This window comes from Podarcis melisellensis (genome assembly GCF_964234715.1).
Source record: "Podarcis melisellensis genome assembly, chromosome: 8".
Classification (NCBI taxonomy): Eukaryota; Metazoa; Chordata; class Lepidosauria; order Squamata; family Lacertidae; genus Podarcis; species Podarcis melisellensis.
This window is the reverse complement of record NC_138540.1, coordinates 19,885,890-19,912,616: the sequence shown is the minus strand read 5'-3', so window position 1 is coordinate 19,912,616 and position 26,727 is coordinate 19,885,890. Positions and strand designations below refer to the sequence as shown.

General features: G+C 46.7%; 1 protein-coding gene across 6 annotated transcripts in view; it reads right to left on the bottom strand.

Annotated features, from left to right (window-relative positions):
- Positions 1 to 26,727, bottom strand: part of AGRN (agrin) — a 238,252-nt gene that overhangs the window by 9,141 nt on the left and 202,384 nt on the right. For 3 of the 6 annotated variants that reach the window (XM_081923371.1, XM_081923372.1, XM_081923376.1), the window contains 16 exons: positions 24,048 to 24,175; positions 23,339 to 23,453; positions 20,049 to 20,168; positions 18,448 to 18,795; positions 17,560 to 17,752; positions 16,321 to 16,536; positions 14,332 to 14,561; positions 13,339 to 13,473; positions 12,051 to 12,147; positions 11,077 to 11,241; positions 10,213 to 10,324; positions 7,624 to 7,740; positions 6,057 to 6,246; positions 5,172 to 5,259; positions 3,403 to 3,426; positions 713 to 745 (listed from right to left, as the gene is read on the bottom strand). In XM_081923371.1, coding sequence (XP_081779497.1) covers positions 713 to 745; positions 3,403 to 3,426; positions 5,172 to 5,259; positions 6,057 to 6,246; positions 7,624 to 7,740; positions 10,213 to 10,324; positions 11,077 to 11,241; positions 12,051 to 12,147; positions 13,339 to 13,473; positions 14,332 to 14,561; positions 16,321 to 16,536; positions 17,560 to 17,752; positions 18,448 to 18,795; positions 20,049 to 20,168; positions 23,339 to 23,453; positions 24,048 to 24,175 — 2,311 coding nt within the window. The remainder of the gene's footprint in view (positions 1 to 712; positions 746 to 3,402; positions 3,427 to 5,171; positions 5,260 to 6,056; positions 6,247 to 7,623; positions 7,741 to 10,212; positions 10,325 to 11,076; positions 11,242 to 12,050; positions 12,148 to 13,338; positions 13,474 to 14,331; positions 14,562 to 16,320; positions 16,537 to 17,559; positions 17,753 to 18,447; positions 18,796 to 20,048; positions 20,169 to 23,338; positions 23,454 to 24,047; positions 24,176 to 26,727) is intronic. The other 3 variants (XM_081923374.1, XM_081923375.1, XM_081923373.1) reach the window with 2 other exon arrangements.

Genomic DNA, 26,727 nt, shown 5'->3' with positions numbered 1-26,727 from the left:
AGCAGGTATGGGGAACTGGTGGCCCTCCAGATGTTGCTGGACTACAACTCCCACCATCCCTGGCTACCAGCTGTGTAGCTGGGGCTCTTGGGATCTGGAGTCCACAATATCTGGAAGGCCACAGGTACCCCCCCCATCCCCACCACACAACTGCTTTAGAGATATGGAAGGTTGGGGTGTCTATTCAATGGACCGGCTGTTCCCTCTGCCTCGGTGGAACGTAGGAAGCAAAGTACCCAGGTTCCCTCCACCAGAGTCTCTGGCTCGAGATCCCTGGTGCTTTTCAATAACTGGGAAATTTGGATCACGTCAGCTCTTGTTACTCTGAATCAGGTAAACCGTTCTGTGCAAACTCTGCTCTCAAAGCTCAGAAATGAAAGACATGAACATCTGATTATTTTTTCCTCCTCCTTGTTTTGAACATGATGACCATGTTCAAAACAAGGGGGGAGGAACGTGGAAAAAGGGCGTCTCAAAATGAGCTCATGGGTAAAGCGCTCTTGCTGAGCTGGGCTCGGTTGTGTGCTCTGTGATTTATTCATTTTTAGGCCCTTGGTAATTATTATTATTATTATTATTATTAAGATGTAGCAATGCAGCAATCATGCATAAGAGCAAAGCGGAATGCAGAGGAGATTTTTAAAAGGTGAAGAAATGGTGGCAGCGGAAGCAAACATCTGGACACCAGAGCAGAAGCCTTGCTGACACTCACCTGATATCCAGAGGGTAGTCCAGAGCATCAGGACTTAGAAGCAGGAAGAAAGGGGAGGCATGCAATAAGCGCCCAAGGCAAACAGTGAGAAGTGGCCAGTCCCTGCGAAACCTCTGAGAGATCCCAGCAGCTCTTTCTAAATGCAGGGCTGTGTCCAGCCTTAGCCCTCCTCATTGGAATTAATGGAGACCGCTAACCTAGGTCCATTAATTTCAACGGGGTCTGCACTGAGCAGGACTTTAAAGTTTGGATGTGACCCAGCGATGTGAGATCTTTGCGAATGAGAAATGTGGTACCACCGGGCAACGCAATGGGTTTCTGCACATCCTGAAATAATAGCCCCTTAAGCTTGTTTACAACAGCTAAGGGATAATCATCGGAGGCAGAAGTGAGAGGCGAGGAATTGAGGCTCTGTAAAGACCACCCTTTCAACTCACTTCTGCCCTGGATTTGTTTACATGATCAAGTGGTTGGAACATGATGAAGAATTAAGGGCCTCTATCTCTTTGTTAAATAAAGGCTCTTGACATAGCTTCATTATGTTTGTTCACACGATCAGTTATGAGATAACAAACCCTTGAAGTCACTTTAGTCTGGGGTTAGTTGGGGGGGGGGAAGAGTCGCAAGAGGTTAAACCAAGGCAGGGAGTGGAAAGCAAAGGAAAGAGCCTCAAACCCCACCCCCCATTAATTAGGTGGTCCATTTCATATCAGAGTAAGTGACCACATGTACAGCAGCATATTATTATCTCAGGTATGCAGAAGGGGGTTTCTTTCAAACCAATGCAAGCATGCGGTGGCTTCAGAGTGATTCGACATTCCAAGTAAAAGGGATGGACCAGAGTTGCCTGCCCATGTAAAACAACAAAGCTTGTTTCAGGGAAAAAAAACAACCCCAAACCAGCCGTTTTTTAAACAACCTGTGATGTCTCTGATTATGTAAGGCAACCTCAGCAACTATATCTACCTGCTGGTCCCACTTTTTAACCAGAACACAAGGGCACCTTGAGGGTTTTTGATTTTTTTGGAAAACACATTTTCAATTCCAGAGATATAACAGAGATCTGTTATTTTTTCCTTTCTGGAATGGGATCTGAGGTCCACCATGGTAGTTTTCATCTGCAAAGATTGTACAGAGACCCTTAACCCCTGCTAAAGCTGGGTCACAGCTGTCAAGTCATCTCGTTCAATGTGATTTGGTGAACAATTTCTTTCTTCTTCTTCTTAATGTTGTAGAGGAGCAGCGAGGTGGGGGGGGGAGCATGATGGATTGTCAACATACTGAAAATCTTTCACTCACTTCTCTCTTTATATGTATTTGAAGTGTTTCTATATATAAAGGAATAAAGTAACATTCCACTGAATTTGTTCTGGATCCAATTTTCAACAATTGGTTAGACTTTGTGTGTGTGCCTCTCTTTTAAAAAGTCCTTTAGATGTCGCAGATGTAGAAAAGCAACTGTGTGATTACTTGGGAGATCCACAGAGGCCCCAACCTATATACGTGTATAATGCCATGATTCTGAAACAAGGTTAGTTTTAATTCAGGTCACTAGTCCTCATGGGGAAACTGCCACAACAAGATAATAAGGCCCATTGTTAAGGGGTGGCATTTCAGATTTGGTGTTTTAGTGCATGAAGAGTTGGAAGACCTCACCCCAGCCTGTTAGGCCCTTGCATGGATCTGAAGTCCTCACAGAAGGTGTCCAGCTAAACAGTTCTGCTACTGCAATGAGTTTTAGGTGTGCAATGGAGCTTCCCCCCTCCCTTCTGCCCCCCCCTTTGCAGGCCCTGTAAATTTGCTGCAGATTTACAGGGCACACAGGAGAGGCTGGGGAAGCACCACGGCACAGCTAAAACTCCTGGAAGGATTAAACACTCACCATCTCTTATGCAATGGTCAGAAGACCTTAATGTCTCGTTTACTGATTTTCAGTGTACAGTGGTACCTCGAGTTATAAATGCCTCAGGTTACAAACGCTTCAGGTTACAAACTCCGCTAACTTGGAAGAGTTACCTCGAGTTGAGAACTTTGCCCCAGGATGAGAACACAAATTGTGTGCTGGCGGCGCAGTGGCAGCAAGAGGCCCCATTAGCGAAAGCACGCCTCTAGTTAAGAACAGTTTCAGGTTAAGAATGGACCTCCAGAATGAATTAAGTTTGTAACTAGAGGTACCACTGTATTGTGAACGTGAGCTGACAAACCCAGCGGTTGTTTCGTTTTCCCTTTTTTGTGCATTTCCCCCCTTTCCACCAATAAATTCTCACTAAGAAACAAATGTTTTAAAACTCCTTGTGTTAGTGGAACCGTTTAGCTGAGATAACTCCCCCCCCCCCTTTGTTTTTTTGCTCAGTGAGCTGCTGAAAAAAATCTCTTTTGCATAACCTATGACTTGGCATATTTCCTGGGTGCTGGGAATGGGGTAAGGATGACAGGCAGCTCTGGTGCTGTGGCTTAAGTCTAATACAGTGCACACATCTGTGTAAAGTGAAGGTGTGGGTGCTCCCCCTGTAGGACCACCTGTCCCCTGTCCCCCCACTCCAAGAAGGCTCACTTTCAGTTCTTATTCCCAAGTGAACGGTGGTGGTGACTGAGTGACGTGGTTGGGGTTGGGGTTGGTAGGCGGCAGGATGGTTGATGTGAGATGGTGATTACAGAGGGTGGGAGGGCGAGGAAGGAGATCTACTTACGCTGGGATCTCATTGGTCAGTTGGCTTGAAAACAAAGAAACAAACACATTCAGGACGCAGAGAGCGAGAGAGAAAGTGAGGTGACAGACAAGACAAGAGAGCACAAGTAAGAAAGAAACATAGGGTTGTATCCAACTGTAGTCCTAATCCAAGTATTATTGCTGTGACAATGACTGTGTTTGTTAATCATCCTTCACCCAAACGCCCTAGGGCAAACTCCTTTAAAAACGAACTGCAACCACAACTAGAGTGGGCTGTACACACACACACACACACACACACACACCCCTTAGGTGTCAAAGGCCAGGATAAGGAGATGCACCTTTAAAGGTAAAGGTAAAGGGACCCCTGACCATTAGGTCCAGTCGCGGACAACTCTGGGGTTGTGGCACTCATCTCGCTTTACTGGCCAGCTTCCGGGTCATGTGGTCAGCATGACAAAGCCGCTTCTGGCAAACCAGAGCAGCACATGGAAACGCCATTTACCTTCCTGCCAGAGCCGTACCTATTTATCTACTTGCACTGCTTGCTTTTGAACTGCTAGGTTGGCAGGAGCAGGGACCAAGCAACGGGAGCTCACCCCGTCGCAGGGATTCAAACCGCCGACCTTTTGATCAGCAAGCCCTATTCTCTGTGGTTTAGACCACAGCGCCACCCATCTTTAGCATATGGCAAAACTCCATAATAGGAACGAGAGACACTTCTGCAGGGTGGAGTTCCACAGCCTAGGGGCTGCCACAGAGAAGGCCCTCTCCCGTGCTGCCACCCCTTATGCTTCCAAGGGCAGGGCAACTACCAAGAGGGCCTTCTCTGCTGATCCTGAGAGGGTCTATAGGGAAGGAGGCAGTGTTTCTGATAGACTCATTGAAATTTACTATTTTATTTTATTTGTACCCTTCCTTTCCCCCCAAAGCAGCCCAGGGGGGCAAACAAGAAGACATAAAAATATTAAAATGCCTTAAAAACAATTCCAGTTCAGATACAGACTGGGAAAGATCTCTTGCCTAAAAGGCTTGTTGGAAGGGGAAGGTCTTTCATAGGTGCCCAAAGGGCAACAGAAACGACGCCTGTCTCATATTTAAGAGGAGGGAATTTTAAAGGGTATGTGCCACCACACTATTCATGGGCATGAGGAGCATAGGCCCATTAAGTTCAGCGGTTAGGAGTAAAACTTAGTTGGATACAACCCATCGCAGTCTCCAAAGGGGTGACCAAAAACCAGAGGTGGGGAAGAGGTGGGTCCAATGCCCAGAGCATCTGAGCAACGCCTACACACAGAATAAACACACATAAAAGAAGCCCCTGCCCCCAAATGGGTTGCAGAGATGTGTGGTACAGGAGCCAAGATTAAAGACATACAAAAATGTTATTCATGAGACAAGAGAATACACACACACGAAGGTGGGCAGACAGGAGGGCTGGGATTAGGAGGGGATCTTATTGTGCTGCTTTCTTCTGCCACAGCTGAATGAAACTTCCATGTAATGCTGGGGATAAAGAACTATCAGGGACCAGTAGTCAGATTCCTCTTCCATCAGATGAACCTGAAGGGCACACAGAGGCACTGCTGCCAGAAGAACCTGTAGGGCCAGTGCCCCACTCCTCCCTGGCCTGAGGATGTGGCGCTGCCACCCTCTGACTCCACTGTAGAAGATCCTGGGGTTCTTCCCCGCCCCTCCAGATGGTTAATTGTTAAGCTCTGAGTTCAGTTCCTGCCAACAGGCTTGTTTTTCTACCCCTTCTTTGTTAGTCCAAAGAAAAGGCATTACCTTTTGGTCACAGCATTGTGGTACTCTATGTAGGTCCTGCCATCGAAAGCAATGGCCTCCGCGTCTCCTGCCGCCTTCTCAGTGATGACTGGGGGAGGAAGAAGAAGATGAAGAAGGCAGATTGGTTATGATCGACCAACATTCAGCTCCACTGAATGACTCCCACTGGCAACTGCTGCTGCTTCTAGTAAGATTTTATTAAAGCTTTTTTCATAACACAGTAAAAGACAAAAGAAACTAATCTAAATACAAACAAAAACAGAGCAAGAAAAGGGGGGGGGGAGGAAAACACAGAATCCTCTATCAAAAGTAGCTCTTAACCCTTGTCACGCACAGAAAGTGGTGGACCCTCCCAGCTCTCACCTGGGAGCTTCCTTTCTCCTTCCCAGTCTCTTACTCTGGGAGATCTTCACTTCCCTGCCTCTCACTCAGGGTTCTTCCAAGAACCATCCACCAGACCCCAATAACGGCCCAGGGCAGAGGACACAAAGAAGAATAAAGAAAAGAAAGGAAAGAGAGGGAAAACGGCTTCTGATTTTCTGTTTGTCAAAGAAATTACAGTCGCACCTTGGTTCTCGAACCGAATCCGTTCCGGAAGTCCATTCGACTTCTGAAAACATTTGAAAGCCAAGGCACGGCTTCCGATTGGCTGCAGGAGTTTCCTGCACTCAATCAGAAGCCGTGGAAGCCGCATCGGACATTCAGTTCGCAAACCAGAACACTCACTTCCGGGTTTGTGGCATTTGGGAGCCAAAATGTTTAAGTCGCAATGCATTTGAGAACCAAGGTACGACTCTAGGATGACATCCAATTATTCTACTTTCTGCTAAGCAGCGTTTTTCTGGTCTTCACCGGCAACTTGTAGCATGAGTGAGAGAGCCGCACCTTTCTCGCAGTGCACCCCGAAGGAGCCCCTCTGGCATGTGCACTCGTAGCTTTCCATGCGAGGACTACACATCCCCCCATTCTGGCAAGGGCTGGGCTTCTGGATGCACGGATGGGAGCGGAAGGAAGAGATCTCGACGGCACCACGGATGTTCTCTTCCTTCAGAATTGGGACGCCTTTTATAGAAATCTGAGTGGGTGGGGAGGAAAAAAGAAGAAACAAAAGAATCAGGGTGGGTTTTATTTTATTTTTTAAATTAAAAGCCAGGGACACCTTGCCAGAGAAGGAGGAAACCCAGTAATTTCTGCAGGCTTGTTACTTTATTTCGTTTATGATTCGCTTCCCACATCTCGCAGCAATCTAACAATAAAAGGATATTTGCGAAGAGTTTCTGGTCCAATGCAGACTGAGGTGTGGATCTCCCTTTTAAAAGGCTTGCTGAGAAACGAAGGTCTTCAGTAGCCATCAGGAAGACAACAGATTCTGTGTCTGTCTGACATCTCCAAATGGGAGGGAGGTAGGTGTCTCCAACCTGAAGGGCTGGCTTGTACCAAGTATGGATTAGACCTTCTGATGAGATGGTGTCTGCAGGGGCCCCCCTCCTGCAGAGCACAGTGATGGGTTGGATATATAAGGGTTGGGACAGTCTTTTAGGCATCCTTTTAGGCACCCAGATGTATTGGGCTTTGGACACATGTGCAGGTTAACCAAGTCTTAGCACCGCAGAGACAGAATAGGCCTTAGAGGTCAGTTCAGAGATTGCAATAATGTCTCCCCTTAATCTTCTCTTCTCCAAGTTAAGGAGATTTCGTTTCTTTAAACTATTTCTCGCAGGACTTACTTTCCATAATTCTGCCCATCTTTGTTGCCCTCCTATGAACCTGCTCCAATTGGTTTACGCTCTTCTTGGAAAGGGTTCAGAGGAGGGCAAGGAAGACTGCCAGGTCCTGCAAATGAGCCCCTAAGGAGATGAAAAAAAGGTGTTTATTTTTAATGGATGGTATCTCTAGTAAAAATGGATTGTGAGCATTTTCCACCAAGCAATAGAGCCAGGGATCCTCTTATAGGTGTTTAGGAGATTTCACTGTGAAACAGTAACTTTTTTGACACACAACAAGCGTGGGGAGTCTCAGCCCCCCCCCCCAGGTCTCTCTGTCTGACATTTGAGACTCTCCCCAGGGCACACCCCTGCACCAACTCTGCTTCACACCCTCCCTGAGTGTTTTTGCCAGGCTGTGATGTGTCCTTGAGCTCCGGTAATACATTTTACTTGCCTGGATGGAGAACAGAGAGGGGTGTGGGGGGGGGGTAGAAACTAGCTTCCTGAACACATATATTACATTCATTGCTCCATCCACTTTTGCCTCTGGCATGTGGCCCTATGAAAGTTGTTCAGAAGGGAATGTGGCCCTCAAGTTCAAAAAAAGGTTTCCTTATCTCTGAGGTACAATAATATCTTATTAAATGAAGCACACACACCACAAGTGGCCGCAAACACAAACTACATAGCCCTGATCTCATCCCATGAAGAGCACTGCCGATTGACAGAGATCATATATGCCTCACCCTCTGGATGGCGCCATCAAAGCTGGTGGAAATAGCCGCAGCACGGGCAAGCTTGCTGAAGTCGGGTGCTCCCCCAACGTAGAGGGGTTCTTTCAGGTTAAGGGAGGTGTGAGGAAGCTGGATGGGTGGGGAGAAGGGGAAAGAAAAACACACAGTGAGAAAGGAGAAGACCCAGGCTGTTACTCATATCCCTAGCTGTCCTGGGACAGAGAAGGAAGCAAGAACCAGAGCTGGGGAACCTCAGGCCTGGAGGCCAAATGTGGCTCCTACCTGGCCCCTGGAACTCTCCTCCAAGCCAGATCTCAATTCCCCTCCCACAGTGGTTTGGCAATCAATTCCTCTTCCCAGGAAACTCTGGGAATTGTAGCTCTGTGAGGGGAAATGTGGTCTCTGAGCAACTCTCAGCACCCTTAATGAACTACAGCCCCAGGATCCATCCAGAGGGGGACTCAGACATGAAGCCACAGGGGAAAGGCACCCACCCCCCAGCCCTTTCCTTCCAGGTTCCTACTGTCCCCGTTGCGAGTCATGGCATCAAAGCCACCTCTGGTTGCGTTAAAAAGGCTAAATCTAATGCACAATAATATTAAAAAATGGAGAAATGGCCAAACTTTCTGGGGGAAATGTAGGGCGAGGGGGTGAGTGGAGAGGAGAAAGAAACAAACAAAATAGTTAATGAACTTAATGACTCCTTAAAAATAAAAAAGGGAGAAGGAGGAGGAGGAGGAGAAGCTATTCTAACGAAATGAAAAACCAACAGGTGATTTTTGTAAGATGGAAGAACAGGCAGGCAGGCGATGATAAATTACTGGCGGCTGGATGGAGAAGTGAAGAGAGCGGCAGGGTTTGGGCGGAGGGATGAGCCAGTGTCAGGTGAGATGGTAATGAGGACCGTCATACTTATCTTTACCTTACGGGATTTCTGAAATCCAGACAGCAGGGAGGAGAAAGGGGTGGGTGGGGAAGAAGGAAGAAACACAAACAAAAATCAAAAAGAAAGATGGAGAGAGAAAGAGACAAAAGAAAAGATCAGTGCAATAACATCACCAGGCAGAAAAGAGTCACACAAGATACAAGCGGCAACCCTGTCCCCTGGTTAGCGGGCCGTTGGTAGAGTAAAAGGTACAGAGCAGAGCAGGGGGCACAGGGAAGGAGCAGGTGCAGCTCTGATAAGACACGAGGCAGCAGCTCTTTCAAAAAGGAAGCTTTAAAGCTGGGAAGAGGAGAAAAAGGAGCATGTGTAAAAGATCAGGCACAAGCCACAGGCCTATCGGTTTGCTGTTCTGCACAGTTTTATTCTGCAGCTTCCCCTTTTGGAGGTATGTTTCCTTCCCAGAATTAAAAGGAAGGGTGGGGAGGAACCATTGTGTTTCAGATAACTAGGCTAAGCTTGGAGACAGGGATCAAAGGCTGGTGTTTTGAAAGTAGAAATGGGCATGGTGTATACCTTGGTCTGTTCAACAACGACAACAAAAACCACCTTATGTACAGGGGACCTTTTTCATTACAAATTCTTCTTGCGTACCGCAGAGGATTCTGGGAAGGTTCTAGGGCATGTGCTTAGTATGCGGAGTGGGTGTGCCAGACAGCTGGAAATACTTAGCTGGACGGAGCGATGCAAACAGCACTAGTGATTTCAGATGCGTAGGGAGAAAATTGAGATTGAGCGCAGGTGGCATAAAGGAGACGACCAAAATGATGAAAGCATGAGAGGATCTTTCTTACATGGAAAACTTACAATTTTGGGGAGGGATTGAGTGAAGATGGGAAGTGGCAGGACAGGATTCAGTTATATATATTTATGATTGGTTCACAGGCTCTCTCACCAGACGTCAGGAGTCAACCAGTGAAATGAACAGTCAGTAGATTACGGATGGGCAAGAGAAAATGTCCCCTCTCATGATGTAATTTACTTATGCCATGTGCTGATAATGACCACTGGTTTAGCTAGCTTCAAAGGAGGGATCAAACAAATTCTTGGAGGAATGATCTATAGATTGTGACAGCTATGAAGCCACCTTGTTCACGTCTAAATAAGAATACAGTAGGGAGGAAATGTTGAAGTGCTGTTGCCATCGTCTCCTGCTTGTGACAATTTCTAGCTGGATGCTGTTGGAGACAGAATGCTGGGCTAGATGTTGGGGTCCGCTTCATATCACACAACCCCTATGTGTTAAAAACAGAGGTTGCAGGTCTATGACTCCCATCATCCCTGACCACTGGCCTTGCTGACCAGGGCTGTTGGAAGCTGGAGTCCAGACATATCAGGATGGAATTATTCTTTGATGTCTTCTAAAGCTAGGGACAGGGAACCCAGATGTTGCCAGGCTGCAGCTCCCATCATCCTTGACCACTGGGCCAGGGCAACACCATCTGGAGGGGCCACAGGTTCCCTGTCCCTCTAGTAACCATTTGGAACCCCAAACTGATTTGTGTGTGGACAATCTTATGCCCCTCGTCTGAACTGAAGGGAGAACACCACTGACTGCTGGCTTCTTGATGCTGGACTCCGTTTGTTCAGCCAAGTCAGAGGGGCTGCCACAAACCATTTCAGCTCATTGGACCAACGCTTAGGGCTCACTCACTTACCGGAGACTCTCCCATGATCCGTTCGCCGTTATTGATCCTCATCACCCCTTTGCGTGCGTTCCTCTCTAGTGATACACTGATCCAGGTGTTTAACGGGATTGGTTCCTTGCTCCTAGAAAGGACGTGGCAAGTGTATGACAGGGAGAGAGGGGGGAAAGGGGGGGGATTGAAAAAGGGAACAGAAAGTTTGTTTACTCAGGTCTGATTAAAGACGCAGTTCCAGGCACACTTGCCTTGGAGTTAGTCCCTCCGACTCCAGTGAGACTTACTTTTAAGCAAACCTGCACAGGATTCTGCTCCTAGAGGATATTATAACCCAGGGTTAACAACCACTGAAAGAATGAGCATGGGATTCCATTTTTGTTTTGTGTTTTAGGCAAGCCTACCCAGACCTGTAGAATGATGGAATGTGTTTTAATCGCTTTTTTGCTTACTGTTGATTTTTAATTCATTTCGGTGTGTTTTAAAATACCTGTTCTGTCTCTCTCTCTCACACACACACACCGGTGTGTGTGTGTGTATGAGCTATCTTTCCATCTCTCTATTTCTCCATCTGCAAACCACTTACGAGGTAATGATATACAAATAAATACATTTTCGCAATGTGATCAAATACACACAACACAGAGTTAACCTCACCTAAACCTGCCCTACATTAGTCCATCTTTTGACATTTGAGGTGTATATTTTTAAGACCCACTTTATTTCTGTGATTATATGTTGTTTTAGATTGTTTTTAATATTTTGTATTAATTATTATAACTTGCCCCAGAATGAAGGGTGGGTAATCAACAACAACTACTACTGCTACATCTCTCTCCACCCCCACTCTTACCCCTACCCTCAGAAGGAAGTTGATCGTACTTGATTACTGCTGCTCCTTTGCCCAGGTCATATCTATATTCCAGGTAGCCGTCATGAAGAGCCAGGGAGATGAAATCCCCTTTGCCGTCTGTCTTCTGCCCATTGTAGAAGATCATGCCGCTTGGGTTCTTCGCTAGGAACACGACTTCCATGGCCATCTTCTCCCTGAGGAATAGCGTAAGCCCAAGTCTCAACTTTCAGGTCTTTCTCCCCATAGAAAAAAGGGTAGCAGGAGCCTCACTAATGCTTACCACCCACAATACGTCCTTGTGTTCCTAACCAGGTGTCCCTGAAGACTTCATAAGTGACTTTGGTTGAATACATGCCTTACGTTTAAAGCACATTGCTTCCATCAAAGAATCCATGGAAATGTCATTTGGTAAGGGAGGTGTGAATTGCAGTTCTGTGAGGGTTAAGCTACAGTTCTCATGAGTCTTGTGGGGGGAGACATGGTTTAAATGTATGGTGTGTATGCAGCCAAATTCTCTTGCAATACTCAGGGTTAAGGTGTAGAAACAGCAGTTGGGAATAAGACAGCAACTGATATCTCACCTCCGATGTCCCAATATTCTATATTCTACCTATGATCTTTGAGATCCTGGGCAGCTGCTGCTATCGGTTAATACTGGGTAAGATGAACAAATAATCTGACCCGACCTGAGGCAGCTTCCTATGAATACTGCTGGAGTTGGTGGGTGGGTGGAGATGTGACTTTAAATAGCAGCAAAAAACAGAGGTTTTTTCATGCAGGAGAGGCCAAGGCCAAGTTTAAACCCTGACATCTCTGGAGAGGGATGGGAAAGACTCACTCTGTGAAACCCCGGAGAGTGGCTGCCAGTCAATGTAGACAATACACTGGTCTGCCTTGGTATAAGGCAAGTTTCCAATGCTCCCATGATATGTATGCCCCATTAAACTGAATCACTTTTGCACAGGCAAAAGGGAGGTGAGAAAGCAGAGGGAACAGAACTTACTGCAGCTCTGGCACGAAGGCTTGGAGACCGTTCAGCTCTAGATAGGAGAACCCATTAAATTCTGGCAGGAAGGGAACTGTCTGGTCCAGCTCTGTGACTAAAGGAGAGGAAGAAATGGAGGGAACAAACAGCAGAAACGTCAGATTAAGTGGCCAGCGGGGATGGTCCCAGACAGAGAGAGAGGGACGCTGACAGCTCAATCCTATACATCTCCACTCAAATTTAAGTCCCACTGGGTAAGTCCCAATGGAGCTTACACCCAAGTAAGTGGTCATGCTGGCTGGGGCTGTTGAGAGAACATCTGGAGGGCTGTAAGTTCACCATCCCTGGAGTAAAGGTTTGCAGCCTCAACTGCTGCCTCCCACCCCAGTGTAAGTAGCAACAATGTGGGTTTTCTGAAGAAATTTGAACCACAAAATTTTCTGCCCTAAGTTGATGCTGATTTAGCATGCTTATTTAACTTACATTTAGTAAACAAACAAACAAACAAAAACAAACAAGGCACGCCACATGCTTGCATAAATATCTGAATTTTTTTTTGCCAGTAGTCGAAAGTAGTTGAACTATAATATTAAGCAGGAAAGTGAAATTCATTCAAGTGCACTTACAGGGAAATCCTGTATCTACACTTAAGCCCACTAAATAGGATCTACTCCCTAACAAGTGTACTCAGGATTGCAGCCTTTCAGAACCTCCTGTCGACGTCTGCACATTAGTAGTTCCCACTGAGTTCATGGGCAGTCACTGACAAGTAAGTGGGTATAATGCAGCAGCATTTTAAATGTTGTATCAAAACAATTTCAAAGCTTTCACTGGAATCTGGAATATTTTAATACATGACAACTCAACAGCATGCACACTTCTTACCCAGCTAACTTTCACTCAGGATTTCACCCACTGAAATTAAGGGTCCTAAGTTAACTAAGTTTATTAGTTTCACTGGGTCCACTGCGAGACTGATTAGCACTGGATGCAACATTATTTAAATGTTAAAGGGAGGGGGTGGAAACAAGGTGGAAACACACAAAATGTTGCTAAAATTATATACGGGTTGCTTGTCAAATATATACTGATTTTAGCATGCTGGAAGAGGAACACACATAAATGTAGGTGATCCTAGGAATAATCACTTGAACAAAGTTAATTTTATGTTTGATTGGTCCTGTATCTCATTGCATTCGTCCAATTTGACCTATATCTAAAAGTGTTCTCTCTGTCTCCATATCTCAGCCCTGCAGTGTTTTTCACTCCACACCAACCAATGTGTATCAGACCAAGCACCACTTACCTGTCTGACAGAACTCTCCCTCCCGCCCCATGGGGCATTCACACTTGGCGCCCCCTTCTGGCAGCACCAAGCAGGTGGCAGAGATGTGGCATGGGTTGGGGTCACAGGGGTTCCTCTCGTCAGCACAGGTTGGCCCTGAAGGAAGAGGAGAGAAAGGTCAGCTAAGTCAGCCACCGTGTTGTTTCGATACAATTGTGTTTATCCTGGTATGTTCCTGTTAGCTGGTTTGGGGTTTTCTCTTGGGTACAAAGATATAACATCATTTATAGAAAGCCAGCATGTGAGGGAGAAAGATTTCGGCTGTCATCTCACCACTCTGCAACTCAGAAAGATGGTATCCTTCCCTACAGACCCTCCTCGAGGCTGAGATCAGCAGCGGAGGTCCTCTTGGTAGTTCCTCCACCCTCTGAGGCTCAGTGAGCATGGCAGCCCAGGATAGGGCCTTCTCTGTGGCAGCCCCTAGGTTGTGGAACGCTCTTCCCACAGAGATGCACCTGGCGCCTTTCGGAGAATGCTGAAGACACACTTCTTTACCTCACCTTTTGAGGTACATATTTTAAGAACTGCCTTATTTTTGTGACTGTTAAGATGCGGCCCAATCGCCTTCTAAATCTGGCCTGCGGACGGTCAGGAAATAAGTGTGTTTTTACATGAGAGTGTGTCCTTTTATTTAAAATGCATCTCAGGGTTATTTGTGGGGCATAGGAATTTGTTCATTCCCCCACCCCCATATAGTCCAGCCCCCAACAAGGTCTGAGGGACAGTGGACCGGCCCCCCTGCTGAAATAGTTTGCTGACCCCTGCTTTAATTGCCACAACCTGCTCTAGGGCCTCAGGGCGGGTAAGTAACAACTCTGCACCCGGAAAGCTATCATGTCAAGCAGAAAGGTTCAAATCACCCTTCCCACCACACCTTGCACTGAGAAAATGAGCCTATGAGAGGCAAAAGCATCCAGGCAACTCCCTTCCCATTCCACACCCTGCTAGGCCAACCTGTGTAACCGTTGAGGCACTCGCAGTGGAACATCTCCGCCTCTTTGACGTGGCAGAGGCCGCCGTGGTGGCAGGGGTTGGGGTGGCAGGGGTTGTTGCCACACTCGCCCACTCCGCTGCCGTACAGCACATCGCTGCCCTTCTCCCTCAGGTCGTACATCTGGTTGTTGACGTCCAGGAGGCGGATGCAGCCCTTCAGGCCAGTTGTGACTGATGTGCGCTCTGCCACCCTGAGAGGAAGGCAGAAGAACAAGGCCGAAGTTCAGGAGGGGTGGCTGGATGGGCAATGCTGGAAGGGCAGCTACAGCGAAATCCCATGTCCAGGAGGGATATGTGGGGGAGGGACCAAGGCACATGCTATAACTCTGGAAGGTCCAGGGTCAATCTCTGGCATCTTATAGGGACAAAAGAATTACTAGCTCAGGAAAGTCTACAACAGCCTCCCCCAATCTGGTGCTCCCCAGTCCACACATCCTGGAAATACAATTCCCATCGGTCTCAGCTAGCGAGGGCTGAAGGGAGTTGTAGTTCAACACATCGGGAGGACACCAGGCTGGGGAAGGTTGGTCTCCACTGACTGGCAGTGGCCCTCCAGAGTTTCACAGGAAGCTGCCTTATACCATAGTCAGAGCACTGGCCCACCTAGCTCAGTACTGCCTGCACAGACTGGCAGTGGCACTCCAGGGTCCCAGCTCCAAACCTGGGACCTTCTGCATGCAAAGCGCCTGCTCTCCCACTAAGCAATGGCCCTTCCCTATGCTGCAGGGAAAGATTCGCCAGACAGTGTATACATTATATTTCAGAGAAAAATAACTATTAAGGCTCTTTTTCAGAGTGGGGCGAGTGGTTTGCACTCAGAGAGGTTCAACTGTCAATCTCAGAGGCTTTTAACGATTCTCAGGGCAGCTTAACAGTCAATCCCTCTTCCCAGGGAACTCTGGGAATTGTAGCTCTGTGAATGGAACAGAGGCCTCCTACCAGCTTTCAGCATCTTCAAAGAATTACAGCTCCCAGATTTCTTTGGGCAAAGCCATGGATGCTTGAAGTGGTATCCTAATGCTTTAAATGTATGACCTCAGTGTCTGCTCAGGATACCCTTACTGCCAATCTCAGATGCTTATAGCCTGGTCTACACGTGTAGCAGAATAAGGTGGCAGAATCCTGGTTTGGCATTATGGTGAGCTGTCCTAGTCATCCTCCCGGACGTGGGCTAAATCTGAGATTCCGTTTTTCAATTTCAGCTTTCAGCTGTGCATTTTAACGTTGTCACTGCACCTGTCTTAACACTGACATTGAAATTTAATCTGTATTTGTTTTTGTTGCTGATGCTGTGCATCTTCTCCTTTTTTTTGCTAGCATGGAGAAGCAGATTGCGACTTGCTCTTCGCGGGTGTCATCATTCTATCATTGTTAGTTCTTCTATAAGGCATTGTTCTTAGAACGTCAGCCCTTGTTGAGTTGCTTATTTGAATCGTTTGTTCCTGCAGTTCTGCCAGTTTTGATGATCCATTTTTATAACCAGCGCCATTGTTATGGAATATTGATGTATCTTCTAGGTACAGTGCAGAATGAGACTCAGGAAGTGAGGTATATAAGGAAACCAGGATTGACTGATTTTGATTGCTCGTCCAATTATTGGAGGGGTGGATTTGTTTTTGTTCTTACTTTTGTTATGTATTTTGTGTTTTTTATATTGTAATTTTAAGTTGTGAACCACTGTGAGATCTACGGATGAAGGGTGGAATACAAATTTAAATAACAACAACAGCAGCAGCAGCAGTAGCAATTACTAAAATAGCATGCTGGAGAGAAGGGCTCTAAACCGCCTCTCCCTCCTGCTGCACTACTTTTCTACATGCAGGGAGTTTCTTTCTTTTTAATCAGCGCTTTTCCCCACAAAGACAAAAGCATTCAACCTCTACTTGTCATGGGGTTCTAGAACAACCCTGCAAACAAAATGGGAAGATTCCCCGCCCGCCCACTACTCACGCTGCTATTTGATCTTCTGGGGCTCCTCCAACAAAGAGATCCGTGTCGAGATTCAGCCCATCCGTGCCGCTGGGGCTCTCACCGTTGACATGTGGCTCCCCGTCCACGGAGAGCATGCCGTTCCTTCGATTGCGGTTGACAACCAGCTGGTGCCATCTGCCAGGCTCGACGGGCACCCTGCTGGTGATGATGCCTGTCCCAGAGCCCGTGTTGAACCTGGAAAAGAGGAAGCAGAGGAGTGGAAGGGAGAGTTTTACTTGGCTGCTGGAGAAGGGAAGGCACAAAAGGATGCAGTTTTTGAAAGAATGAGAGCACAGAGGATAACATGGGGAATACTTTAGCAGCAGCCTTTTTGCATTCCATGCTGAATCAGGGGGCTATATTCTACCACCGACCTCTCGGAACCAATGTGGGAAGAAGTGAGACTTCCTGGGAAGAAGACTCGGCCACCTACAGAGTTCAATGTGGTGGTTGGTGGACAAAACCTGTGAAAATCAGGTGGCTAACCCTCTGCCCAAGAGGCCTGATCCGGACCTTCAGGCAGACTTTTATGGCCTATCAATATGGGTGGCAGTGGCACAAAGACAAGAAAAGAAAAAGCGTTGTACGCAACCAAGTTTCACTCAAGAGTAGGCCCATTGAAATTAACAGACCTGAGTTAGTCATGTCCATAACTTTCAATGGGTCTACTCTGAGTAGGACTAGCAATGGATGCAGCCCCACCCCCCAACAAGCTCAGCACCCAACTCTTCTCTGCAGCTGATTTGCATGGATCAACTCAGGTAAGTGTGCATATGTGTTGTATGAAGTGCCCCCCCCCACTGCTGTTTGACAGCCCTCAGAGAATTGATCTAGGACAAATGTGGCCCTTGGGTCATGAAAGGTTGGTACCCTCTACTGTATGATATAGCACTTCCCACCAATTCTTGACACCGCCACCTGGGAAGATGCCCAGATTGAGGAAGGACACACTTTAAGGTGTCCCAGTGCACCCTGACTGATGTTTAGATGCCCCCAGCTCCAAACTCTCCAAGGGCTACATGGAGAGGACCATACTGCCCCCAGGCCTGAGGTTCCCCACACCTGCTATAGGTCTGTTGCTGAGCACTCTGGGAAATGCTGGACTAGGTGGGGCTTTGCTTTGGCACAGCCGGGGCTCTTCTGATAAGTTGTCTCTCTCAGCCTCCCCTCCGTTCCTGCAGCTGGCATGGTCCCTGAGCCACAACAAAGCCCACTCACCTGAGCTCCACAAAGCCGTTGACCAGCGCCAGGGAGATGAAATCCTTGCCACGGTTCTGCCCATTGTACAAGAGCAGCCCGCTGAGGTCAGAAGCCCGGAACTCCATGGCAATGCGCACGGTGTGGTACGCCTTCATCATTTTGAAGGCCAGGTAGGATTTTCCTCCAAAACTGGGGATGAAGTACCTGATCGCTGCAGAGGGCAGGCAGAGATGGTAGAGTGTAAAAGGTGAAGCGTTTTTTTTTTATTATTAAAAAAAGGCAAGCAGAATGGGAGAAAAGAAACAGCACAAAAACCTTATTATATATCTGCTGTCTTTGATATTTGAGATAGAAAGCATCCCATTTCAATTCAAGCAAGGGCGCAGCAATGATCTGCAACTGACAAGGCTATAGCAAATGCCCTTGAGACTTGCAGATTCACTTGCTGTGCTGAGACAAAGGACGTTTTCAAAATGCTGGCCTGCTCCCTGGGCAAACAGAGGTGTGAGGCTTATCCTCTGCTACAGTGGTACCTCGGGTTACATATGCTTCAGGTTACACACTCCGCTAACCCAGAAATAGTACCTCGGGTTAAGAACTTTGCTTCAGGATAAGAACAGAAATCGGGTTCCGGCAGTGCGGCAGCAGAAGGAGGCCCCATTAGCTAAAACGGTGCTTCAGGTTAAGAACAGTTTCAGGTTAAGAACGGACCTCCAGAACGAATTAAGTACTTAACCTGAGGTACCACTGTACTTCTCACTAGCTTTGGGCAGTCAATTTTTTTCAAACCTGGTACCACTCCTTTTTTTTGCATAAGCAACCGTATCTGCTAGGCTATTTTAAAAGGGCTCCGCTGTGTGTCCCCCCCCCCCAACAAACACAGTACCACCTCACCAAGACACTTACATTTTTCACAAACTGCCCCTCCTTTTCCAGCCGGGCAACTGCAGGTGAATTCCCGGCCATCATCCTCACAGGTGCCGCCGTGCAGGCAGGGGTGGGAATCGCAGGGCCGTGCCGGCTTCTTTGGGGTTGGGGTCAGGCGCAGGGGCTTCTTCCTGGCGGTGGTGGCTGGAGCGGTGGTGACAGGCCTCTTGGTGGTGACTGCCCCGGTTGCTTTACCATTGGACCTCCCTGGGTACAGGGCCCGGGGGACAGCAGTGGTGGTGAAGTGGCGGGTGGTGGCAGCAGCCGGTGCCATGGTGCTGGCCGTGGTGGTGGTGGTGGTGGTGGTGAAAAGCTGGGGGATCCAGTCTAGGGAAAGCCAGTAAAGGAGAAGTGAGTTTTGGGGGCACTGCTTAAAGAGGTCCCTTTCTTCTGGGGAAAGGAGAGTTTGGATTTGATATCCCGCTTTATCACTACCCGAAGGAGTCTCAAAGCGGCTAACATTCTCCTTTCCCTTCCTCCCCCACAACAAACACTCCGTGAGGTGAGTGGGGCTGAGAGACTTCAAAGAAGTGTGACTGGCCCAAGGTCACCCAGCAGCTGCATGTGGAGGAGCGGGGATGCAAACCCGGTTCCCCAGATTACGAGACTACCACTGTTAACCACTACACACTGGCTCTCAACACCACACTGGCTCTCAAAAGGATGTGGCTCAGTGGTAGAGCACTTGCTTTGAATGCAGAAGGTCCCAAGTTCAATCCCTGGCATCTCCATGTAGGGCTGGGAGAGATCCCTGCCTGAACTCCGAGGGAGACAGTACCAAGTCAGTGCAGGCAATGCTGAGTTGAAGGGAGCTATGGTCTGACTCCGTATAAGATTGCTTTCTATGTTGCTATATGTTGCTAGCACCAAGCTTTTGGAGACCTCTAGGAAAGGCTACATGCACGATCTCAACTTGGACGAGGAAAAGCAAAAATTCTCTTTTGCTGACTCTGATTTTCTTTTGGGGGGGGTGTTCAACACAAAGCATCAGGCTGTTTGCCAACCCTTGTCGCCACACCTGGGCCTGAGCATTCGTGCTCAAAAACGAATCTTGCAATCTGCAGTTATTGTCACACCTGAAACACTCCCAGCTCTCAGATTGCAAAGGGTGCTTTTTACATATCAAGCACTTCTTTCTGCATTAAGAGAGCCCATCAATTGCAATGCGAACATTGTTCCTCCGCGCTTTTGCTGGGGACACAGCAGAGGATCAAAAGTGCGGGGGAGATCTCATGCTCATTAACTGTGGTAAAGCTCCCGTCTTTCCAAAAGGAACCAAGGAGGGCTTTGAGGCTGGAAAAAGGCAGATCTCACCCCCCCATCCCCCCACACAGGGGAGTCCAAATGAATCTCTGCGGCTCACAACTCAACCGCACAGAAACTTACCTGTGTTTCAAAACGAAAGTGGAAAGGAAGGGGGGACAATATGCCAGTAGGCACTTTTTGATAGGCTCCAGGCATGAAAGCAGCCAAGTGGAGACATCTTTTGAAAGGGAAAAAAGCACGACCCAGGCAGAGAGGGAAGGAAAAGGCAGGAGGGGGGAATGCAGATGAGGATTGGCCTGGGGGGAGGAACTCACCAAAGTCCATGAATTTGATGTTCTCCTGCTGGGGCCTTTTCACGAGGATGGTTTTCTTCTTGGAGGCTTTGATCTGCTTCAGAAGGGCCCTCTGGATGTCGGCAGCTGTGTAGGTGGTGGCTGCAAGGACCCAGGAAAGGGAAGGAGGGAGAATGAGGCATTGGAAGGTTTGAAACATCCTTTTCACGCCACCCTTGGAAACCATCCCCTTTCATTTCCCCCCAACTCCCACGGAAAAGAGTTTGGAGGGCCAGCACGCAGTCAGTTCCAGCCACAGACCTCCCCTGTTGGTCCTTGCTGCAGGCCAAAAGGCACATCTTAGGAGGAGGTATTTTTTGCCCTCTGGCTCAGACGTGCTTTGAGCTTACAAATGACCTTCTTATAGGCAAGAGCCTCCCTTTCTCTCTGCCTGGTTAAATATAGGGCTGTGTGTCGACTCTGTACTTATTATTATTTTATTCATTCCTTTTAAATGGACATTCTGCACCATGTTAATCCTACGGGTAAGAGATAGGGTTGGATCCAATGCTAGTCTTACCCAGAGTAGACCCAATGAAGTATGACTAACATGTCCATTAATTTCAATAGGTTTACTCTGAGCAGAACTTAGCTAGGGACAAGCCAGAGCTTTGCTCTAACTGGAATCATGTTTGGAACACAAGTACAAAACCATTTCCATGACCTAAGGCAAATTTATGCTTGTTAAGCCACCCTTCTGGCATCTGAGGCTTTGTCAGGCATCACTCACACATTTTCAAGTGTATCTTCACAATCATAAGTCCTAAAAACCTGCTATTATTTTTTTTAATGGAAGTTCGGGAGTATGATGACATCATATGCTAAGATGATGGAATAATCCATCTGCTCTGACCTTCCACCTCCCTTCTTAGCAATTTTAAGAGTCTCAAAGCTTGGGGACATCCTAATAAAGGTAAAGGTAAAGGTACCCCTGCCCGTACGGGCCAGTCTTGACAGACTCTGGGGTTGTGCGCCCATCTCACTTAAGAGGCCAGGGGCCAGCGCTGTCCGGAGACACTTCCGGGTCACATGGCCAGTGTGACATCGCTGCTCTGGTGAGCCAGAGCTGCACACGGAAACGCCGTTTACCTTCCCGCTGGTAAGCGGTCCCTATTTATCTACTTGTACCCGGAGGTGCTTTCGAACTGCTAGGTTGGCAGGCGCTGGGACCGAGCAGCGGGAGCGCACCCTGCAGCAGGGATTCGAACCGCCGACCTTTCGATCAGCAAGTCCTAGGCGCTGAGGCTTTAACCCACAGCGCCACCTGTGTCCGGGGACATCCTAATAATTACTGGCAAATCAAGGGTTGTGCTCTCCTCCTCTCAGGGAGTAAAAGAAAAATAACTGAGCAGTTACTTTAATCTCAAGGACAGCACTGGAAACTCAACCACAACAGATTAAGAAATGGACCCTACCATGGCCTGGAAATCTGTGCAATTTTCCAAACAGGATTATGAGCTCTTTCAAGACAGTTTAAAGCAATTTTGAAAAGATCTTAAAGAGCAATAGAACACGGCATTCACAGATTTTAAAAGTGAAATTAAGATGGAACTTAAAGGCTCTATCTGCAAAACGTACAGATTTGTCATCCGCAGCCAGTGAAGCGTTGGAACTCAGAATGAGACATAAATCTGCCATTAAGAAATTAATCAAAACTACAACAAATCTCCAATCACACACAGAATCATGGGAGAGTTAAAGCAGGAGGAGCAATTTTAGATTGAGGGGAGGGGTGCTGAACAGGTTGAGGGGACTGAAGGTCTGAAAAGAAAGCATTTTCATTGAATGGCTTAACAAGCAATTTCCAGCCTTAAAAGTAGTCCTGAGTGATGTGGAAAGAGCGCACAGGGCCCTCACTCCTTAGCTGCCTGCAGGGCAACAACCGAGAGACTTCACAGCCAAAATGGTGTGATTTTATTTAAAGGACTAAATCATGAAAGCAGCCTGAGATGCCTTGGATCTATCTGTATAGGGACAAAAAGTCTCAATCTTCAATTACTTGTGTGCTGAAACGCAACTGAAAAGAAGAGTTTTTCAAAAAAATACACGGCTTTGCTCTGTGACTCTAGGATACAATACAAATGGGGCTACTCATTTAAACTAATTGGACTCAAAAATAATAATGCCATTGTCAGGCAAATTAGAATTCCAAGAAGATAGCTGTAGGAAGAAGAGGAAGAACAAGCAAATGAGGATCTATACAAATGGCAATGTAAATAAAAGAAAAACAGTATAAAAATCCTATGGGAAAGCAAATACAATGAATGGAACACTTGAATGGAATTTTATTCTCATAATTTAGTCCTAGAATATAGTTTGGAACCTTCATTTAATAGCTGTGCATGAGATCCTAAGAAATAATACCTGGGGGACCTGTTAATTTGCTGTGTATTAAGTTGTATGTTTGATATTCAGGAAGAGCAGTAGAAGTAGTGTTTAACTCATTCCCTAATCCATGCACCTTTTCCATGGATTCACCAGTTGAATCCATATGGTGTCTCTACCAAGGAGACTCTATGAAGGGTAGTGGTTTATTAATGGTTAAGCTGCAGTGCTGTATTTGGCTGGAAGGGAGCAGGAGGGAAATAGAACAGAAGAACAAGGATGAATGTCAGTGCTATCATATCTCAACCAAAGGAAAATACGATTGTCTTGCTTTTAAAATACCATCGTGAGTGTAAAAATGTGTTCCTGGACTCTTAATGATTTAGGTAATACAATAAAAAGAAGGAGGGTCTGGAGGGCATTAAAACAAAATTTTGTTTCGCTGCAAGAAACACATATTAAAAATCAGCTGGAATCCAAAGCACTTATAAAGCACTTATCTAAAAGGTCTTAGTACTGTACTCAGCCGTGTGTGTGTGTGTGTGTACACACACACACACACACACACACAGAGGAAATGGTATCTGGTGGAACTCTATACCAGACACCACTTCCCATGTCTGCGTTTTCCCCACCACTTCCCACATATTGTCTGTGTTCTCACAGAATAAGGGCATGCACCTGTTGGGTCAGCCCAGTGAAAGTGATCCCTGTTCTGCCCTGTGGAACACCCTCCCATCAGATGTCAAGGAAATAAACAACTATCTGACTTTTAGAAGACATCTAAAGGCATTCCTGTTCAGGGAAGTTTTGAATGTTTGATGTTGTATCGTGTTTTTAATATTCTGTTGGGAGCCGCCCAGAGTGGTTGAGGAAACCCAGCCAGATGGGTGGGGTATAAATAATAAATTATTATTATCCAGCAGAAACCGGAGTGTGGCACTCACCTGGGTCAAAATGAGACTCGACGATGACACGCACGGCATTGCTCTGGCCCAAGTCTCGTACCCGGATGCTCTTGAAATCCTTCTTGACGTCAGAGTTGCGGAAAAGTTCGTCCAGCTAAAGGTCCAGCAGGTGGGGCAGTGAGAAAGCAAAATCAAAGCAAGAAGGGTTATGCTACCATTTCACATGACTTCTGTCTTTCAGTAAATATATAACACAGGTACGTGAATGGTTTTGAATAATATACTGTAATCTCATCTGTTTCTGATGTTCATGCTATGAACCACCAGAGAAGAAGTATCAGCAGGCTTGGTGAAGCCCTGAGATATGTGAAAGAAAAATCTTTAGAAACATTTGCAGAGGGACCTTTCAGGTAGACTGAGCTTGCTCAACAGCTGCAGCTCATTGGGAAAGGGAATGCAAAACCAGAGGCACGGGGGGTAGGAGGAAGATCTCAATGGAGTATCTGGAATCCTGAACAAAGACCATCCACATGGTAGCATTTTGTTGCAGGTCTCGTTGGTTGCTCCTTTGGGGTCCACTTAACGAGAGGAAGACAACCTCAAGAGAGAGAATTCCACAAGTGTGGAGGCTACCACTGAAGAGGCCTACCCTTAATGCACACTAACCAAATCGTAGGCCAAAGTGGAGGCCTTCTGGGGCTGATGTTAGGGCCTCAGCATAGTCCCATTCCTATTCATTTGTGCTCACCGCGCTTTCGATGCTCCTGGCGGTCTCTCCAAAGAGCTCTGATTTGGGGTCAGCCATCTCTGGCGTGTAGAAAAGCTCTTGGCCTTCCACCTCTTCCAAGATGAGAACCCCCTGGAACACTTTTGTTGCTGAAGGGAAGGGGTGGGAAGTCAGAGGAGGAGACACAAATCTGTTAGCTCAACAGAGAAGCAAACAGCATTAATGAACAGCAACAACAACAACAGAGTATTCACAGCAAAGCAACCATAAAGAGTGTTCAGTCCCTTGGCGGGGAGGGGAAGCGAGAAGATGGCAGTATATGGGTAGTGCCAGAGTCTGGGGTTAGTCTGGATGGGTTGGGGGTGGGGGTGTTCAGCGCTATGGAGGTTAGTATTTTGAGAATGCTGGGTCAATAAGGCGAAGGCTCCAAGTGTTTTAGAATCGGCAGAGTTTACCATACAGGTTCCTCCAAGCTCCACCCTGGATGGTGGCTGTCCTGGACTGGCTGAGTAATAAGAGAACAAGACGGTTAGCTGGAAGAAGGAATACATGTCACATAACAAAGGCTGGGGGAGTGTGGGGCTCACATGCAGAAAACGTGGGCTTCTGGGAAACTCCCAAAGGGACGGAGAGAAAGGAAAGAGGAGGCAGAAACAGCTGCCGCATGGTATTCTCTAATAAACCACAGGAGCAAGGACCGAAGGGACCCGGGAAAGGACAAGGGTGAAAGTGAGTGGCTACGGTCAGGTAAGGGTAAGGTTTAGTGGCAGCATGAGAGTACTGCCATAAACCTGTGTTTTAAAAATTTTAAAATTTGAGGGTTGTATCCAATGCCAGTTCTACTTTTAAGATTCATTTAAGATTATGGATATAACTAACTTAGGTGCATTGGTTTAAGTGGGTCTATTCTGAAAAGGGCGTGGCTGGATACAACCCTATTCAATTATTTCTGTTGCAGAAATGTGACGCCCCCTTTGTCAACGCCAGCATTTTGTTATACATACAGATTATTTTTGACACATTAACACAGCAATACACCTTTAAAAGCAGAAGAGAATTTGAGTACTCTGTATCCTTAATACACAAATGAAGGAGAAAAAGGAGACACATGTGATGAAAGCAATTCAAACATTTTACCAGCCTAATCCTCAATGTGACTTAGTGGGATCCCTATGTTTGATGTCATCTCAGTCCAGCTATATGTGGTCAGCATCCTATTTCTTTCACAATATTGGGGAGGGGGATGTATTGATAATGATGCCTCCTTTCCCTTCTGACTTCATGTGCATGTTGAATTATGAATATATTAATTTTAAACAAGTCTTGATGGAAGACACTTATTTTCCCGGTTTTACTGATGCAACTTCCTTTTATTTTCTACCGCATTTCTACTACATTTTCAAAAAGACAAAAGTAAAGATTGTTTGTCAGAAAAAGCTGTCAATGCCGGGGACAGAATTTAATTTCTCAAAAAGAGAGGTGGTGGGGATTTAGACCCAGCTTAGTCCTGCTTAGAGTAGACCCACTGATTCATGACCATTAATTTCAGCAGGTCGACTCTGAGTAGGAGTAGCATTGGATACAACCCTAAATATCTGGCTATTTGCTATGCTTTTCTATTCTGAGAGTTATAATGAGAGAGAAAAAGGGATGCTGACATTCTCCTCTGTAGCAATAGGGACTAGAAACTTACTTTTTCTGAAAGTAAAATACACCAGTCCTCAAATAAAGCCATGCAGGTTTGCTGCTTCAGAGGCTCTATCCAAATGCATTATTTGGTTACATCTGTTCTTAAATTTGTGTTAGACTTTTTTGGGTTGTTTTTTTACATTCTGAAATGCTCCAACGTGGTTTTGTTTTGTTTTCAATTGTGATTTTTATTAGGCTCCTTTGGGAGGAAGGGCAGCATACACTTCCCTTCAGTAAAGATAAAGCCACTTCATGTGTCCACAGGGAAATCAGGACACTCTCACCTGGGAAACATTCTGATTATGAAGCTTAACCCACAGCTCAGTGGTAGCTGAGCAAAAAGTGTCCTGCCTGCTGAAGTCCCAGGCTCAAGTTCCAGAGGCGTCAGCCATCTCTGCTTGTCTTTCAGCAAAAACAGCCAAGGGTCTTTAAGGTGAGACATTTTGCTGTAATTGCTACTGCTGAGGAACAGAGCTGGACTCGAGAAGCAGCTTAGGCAGATTGCTCTAGTTTTGGTATCAGGCAGAGTCAAATCTACTCAGCCCATTAGGTTGCTGTTTGCAGCCCTGTTTTCATTCCCTCTGCAGTCTCTAGGAGGGTCTGAAGCAACCTTCTTCCTCAGACGCATTGATGTTTCCATGGACTTCAAAAGAACGCCCACTCAACTCCAGGAAAAACAGGCAATGAGCAGTAGTATCACAATGGGCATGGTCAGGACTGCATCCTTTCAAAAGAATGGGGAAACACAAAGCAACTAGGCCAGCCTCCTAGAAGACATCAGTGGGATGTCTGTAGCTGTCAGTCCTGCAAAGTCTAGTGCTACGAGAGAGGCATTTCCCCCCCCCTCTCCATCCACTTCCTCCATAATTTTATAAATTATGATGTCGCCTTTGAATCTAACCTTTTCTCTAAACTAAAAAGCCCCAGATGGCATAATCTTTCTTCCTAGGGAAGTTGCCCCACCCCCTTGATAATTTTGCTTGCTCTTTTCCAGCTCTACCACATCCTTTTT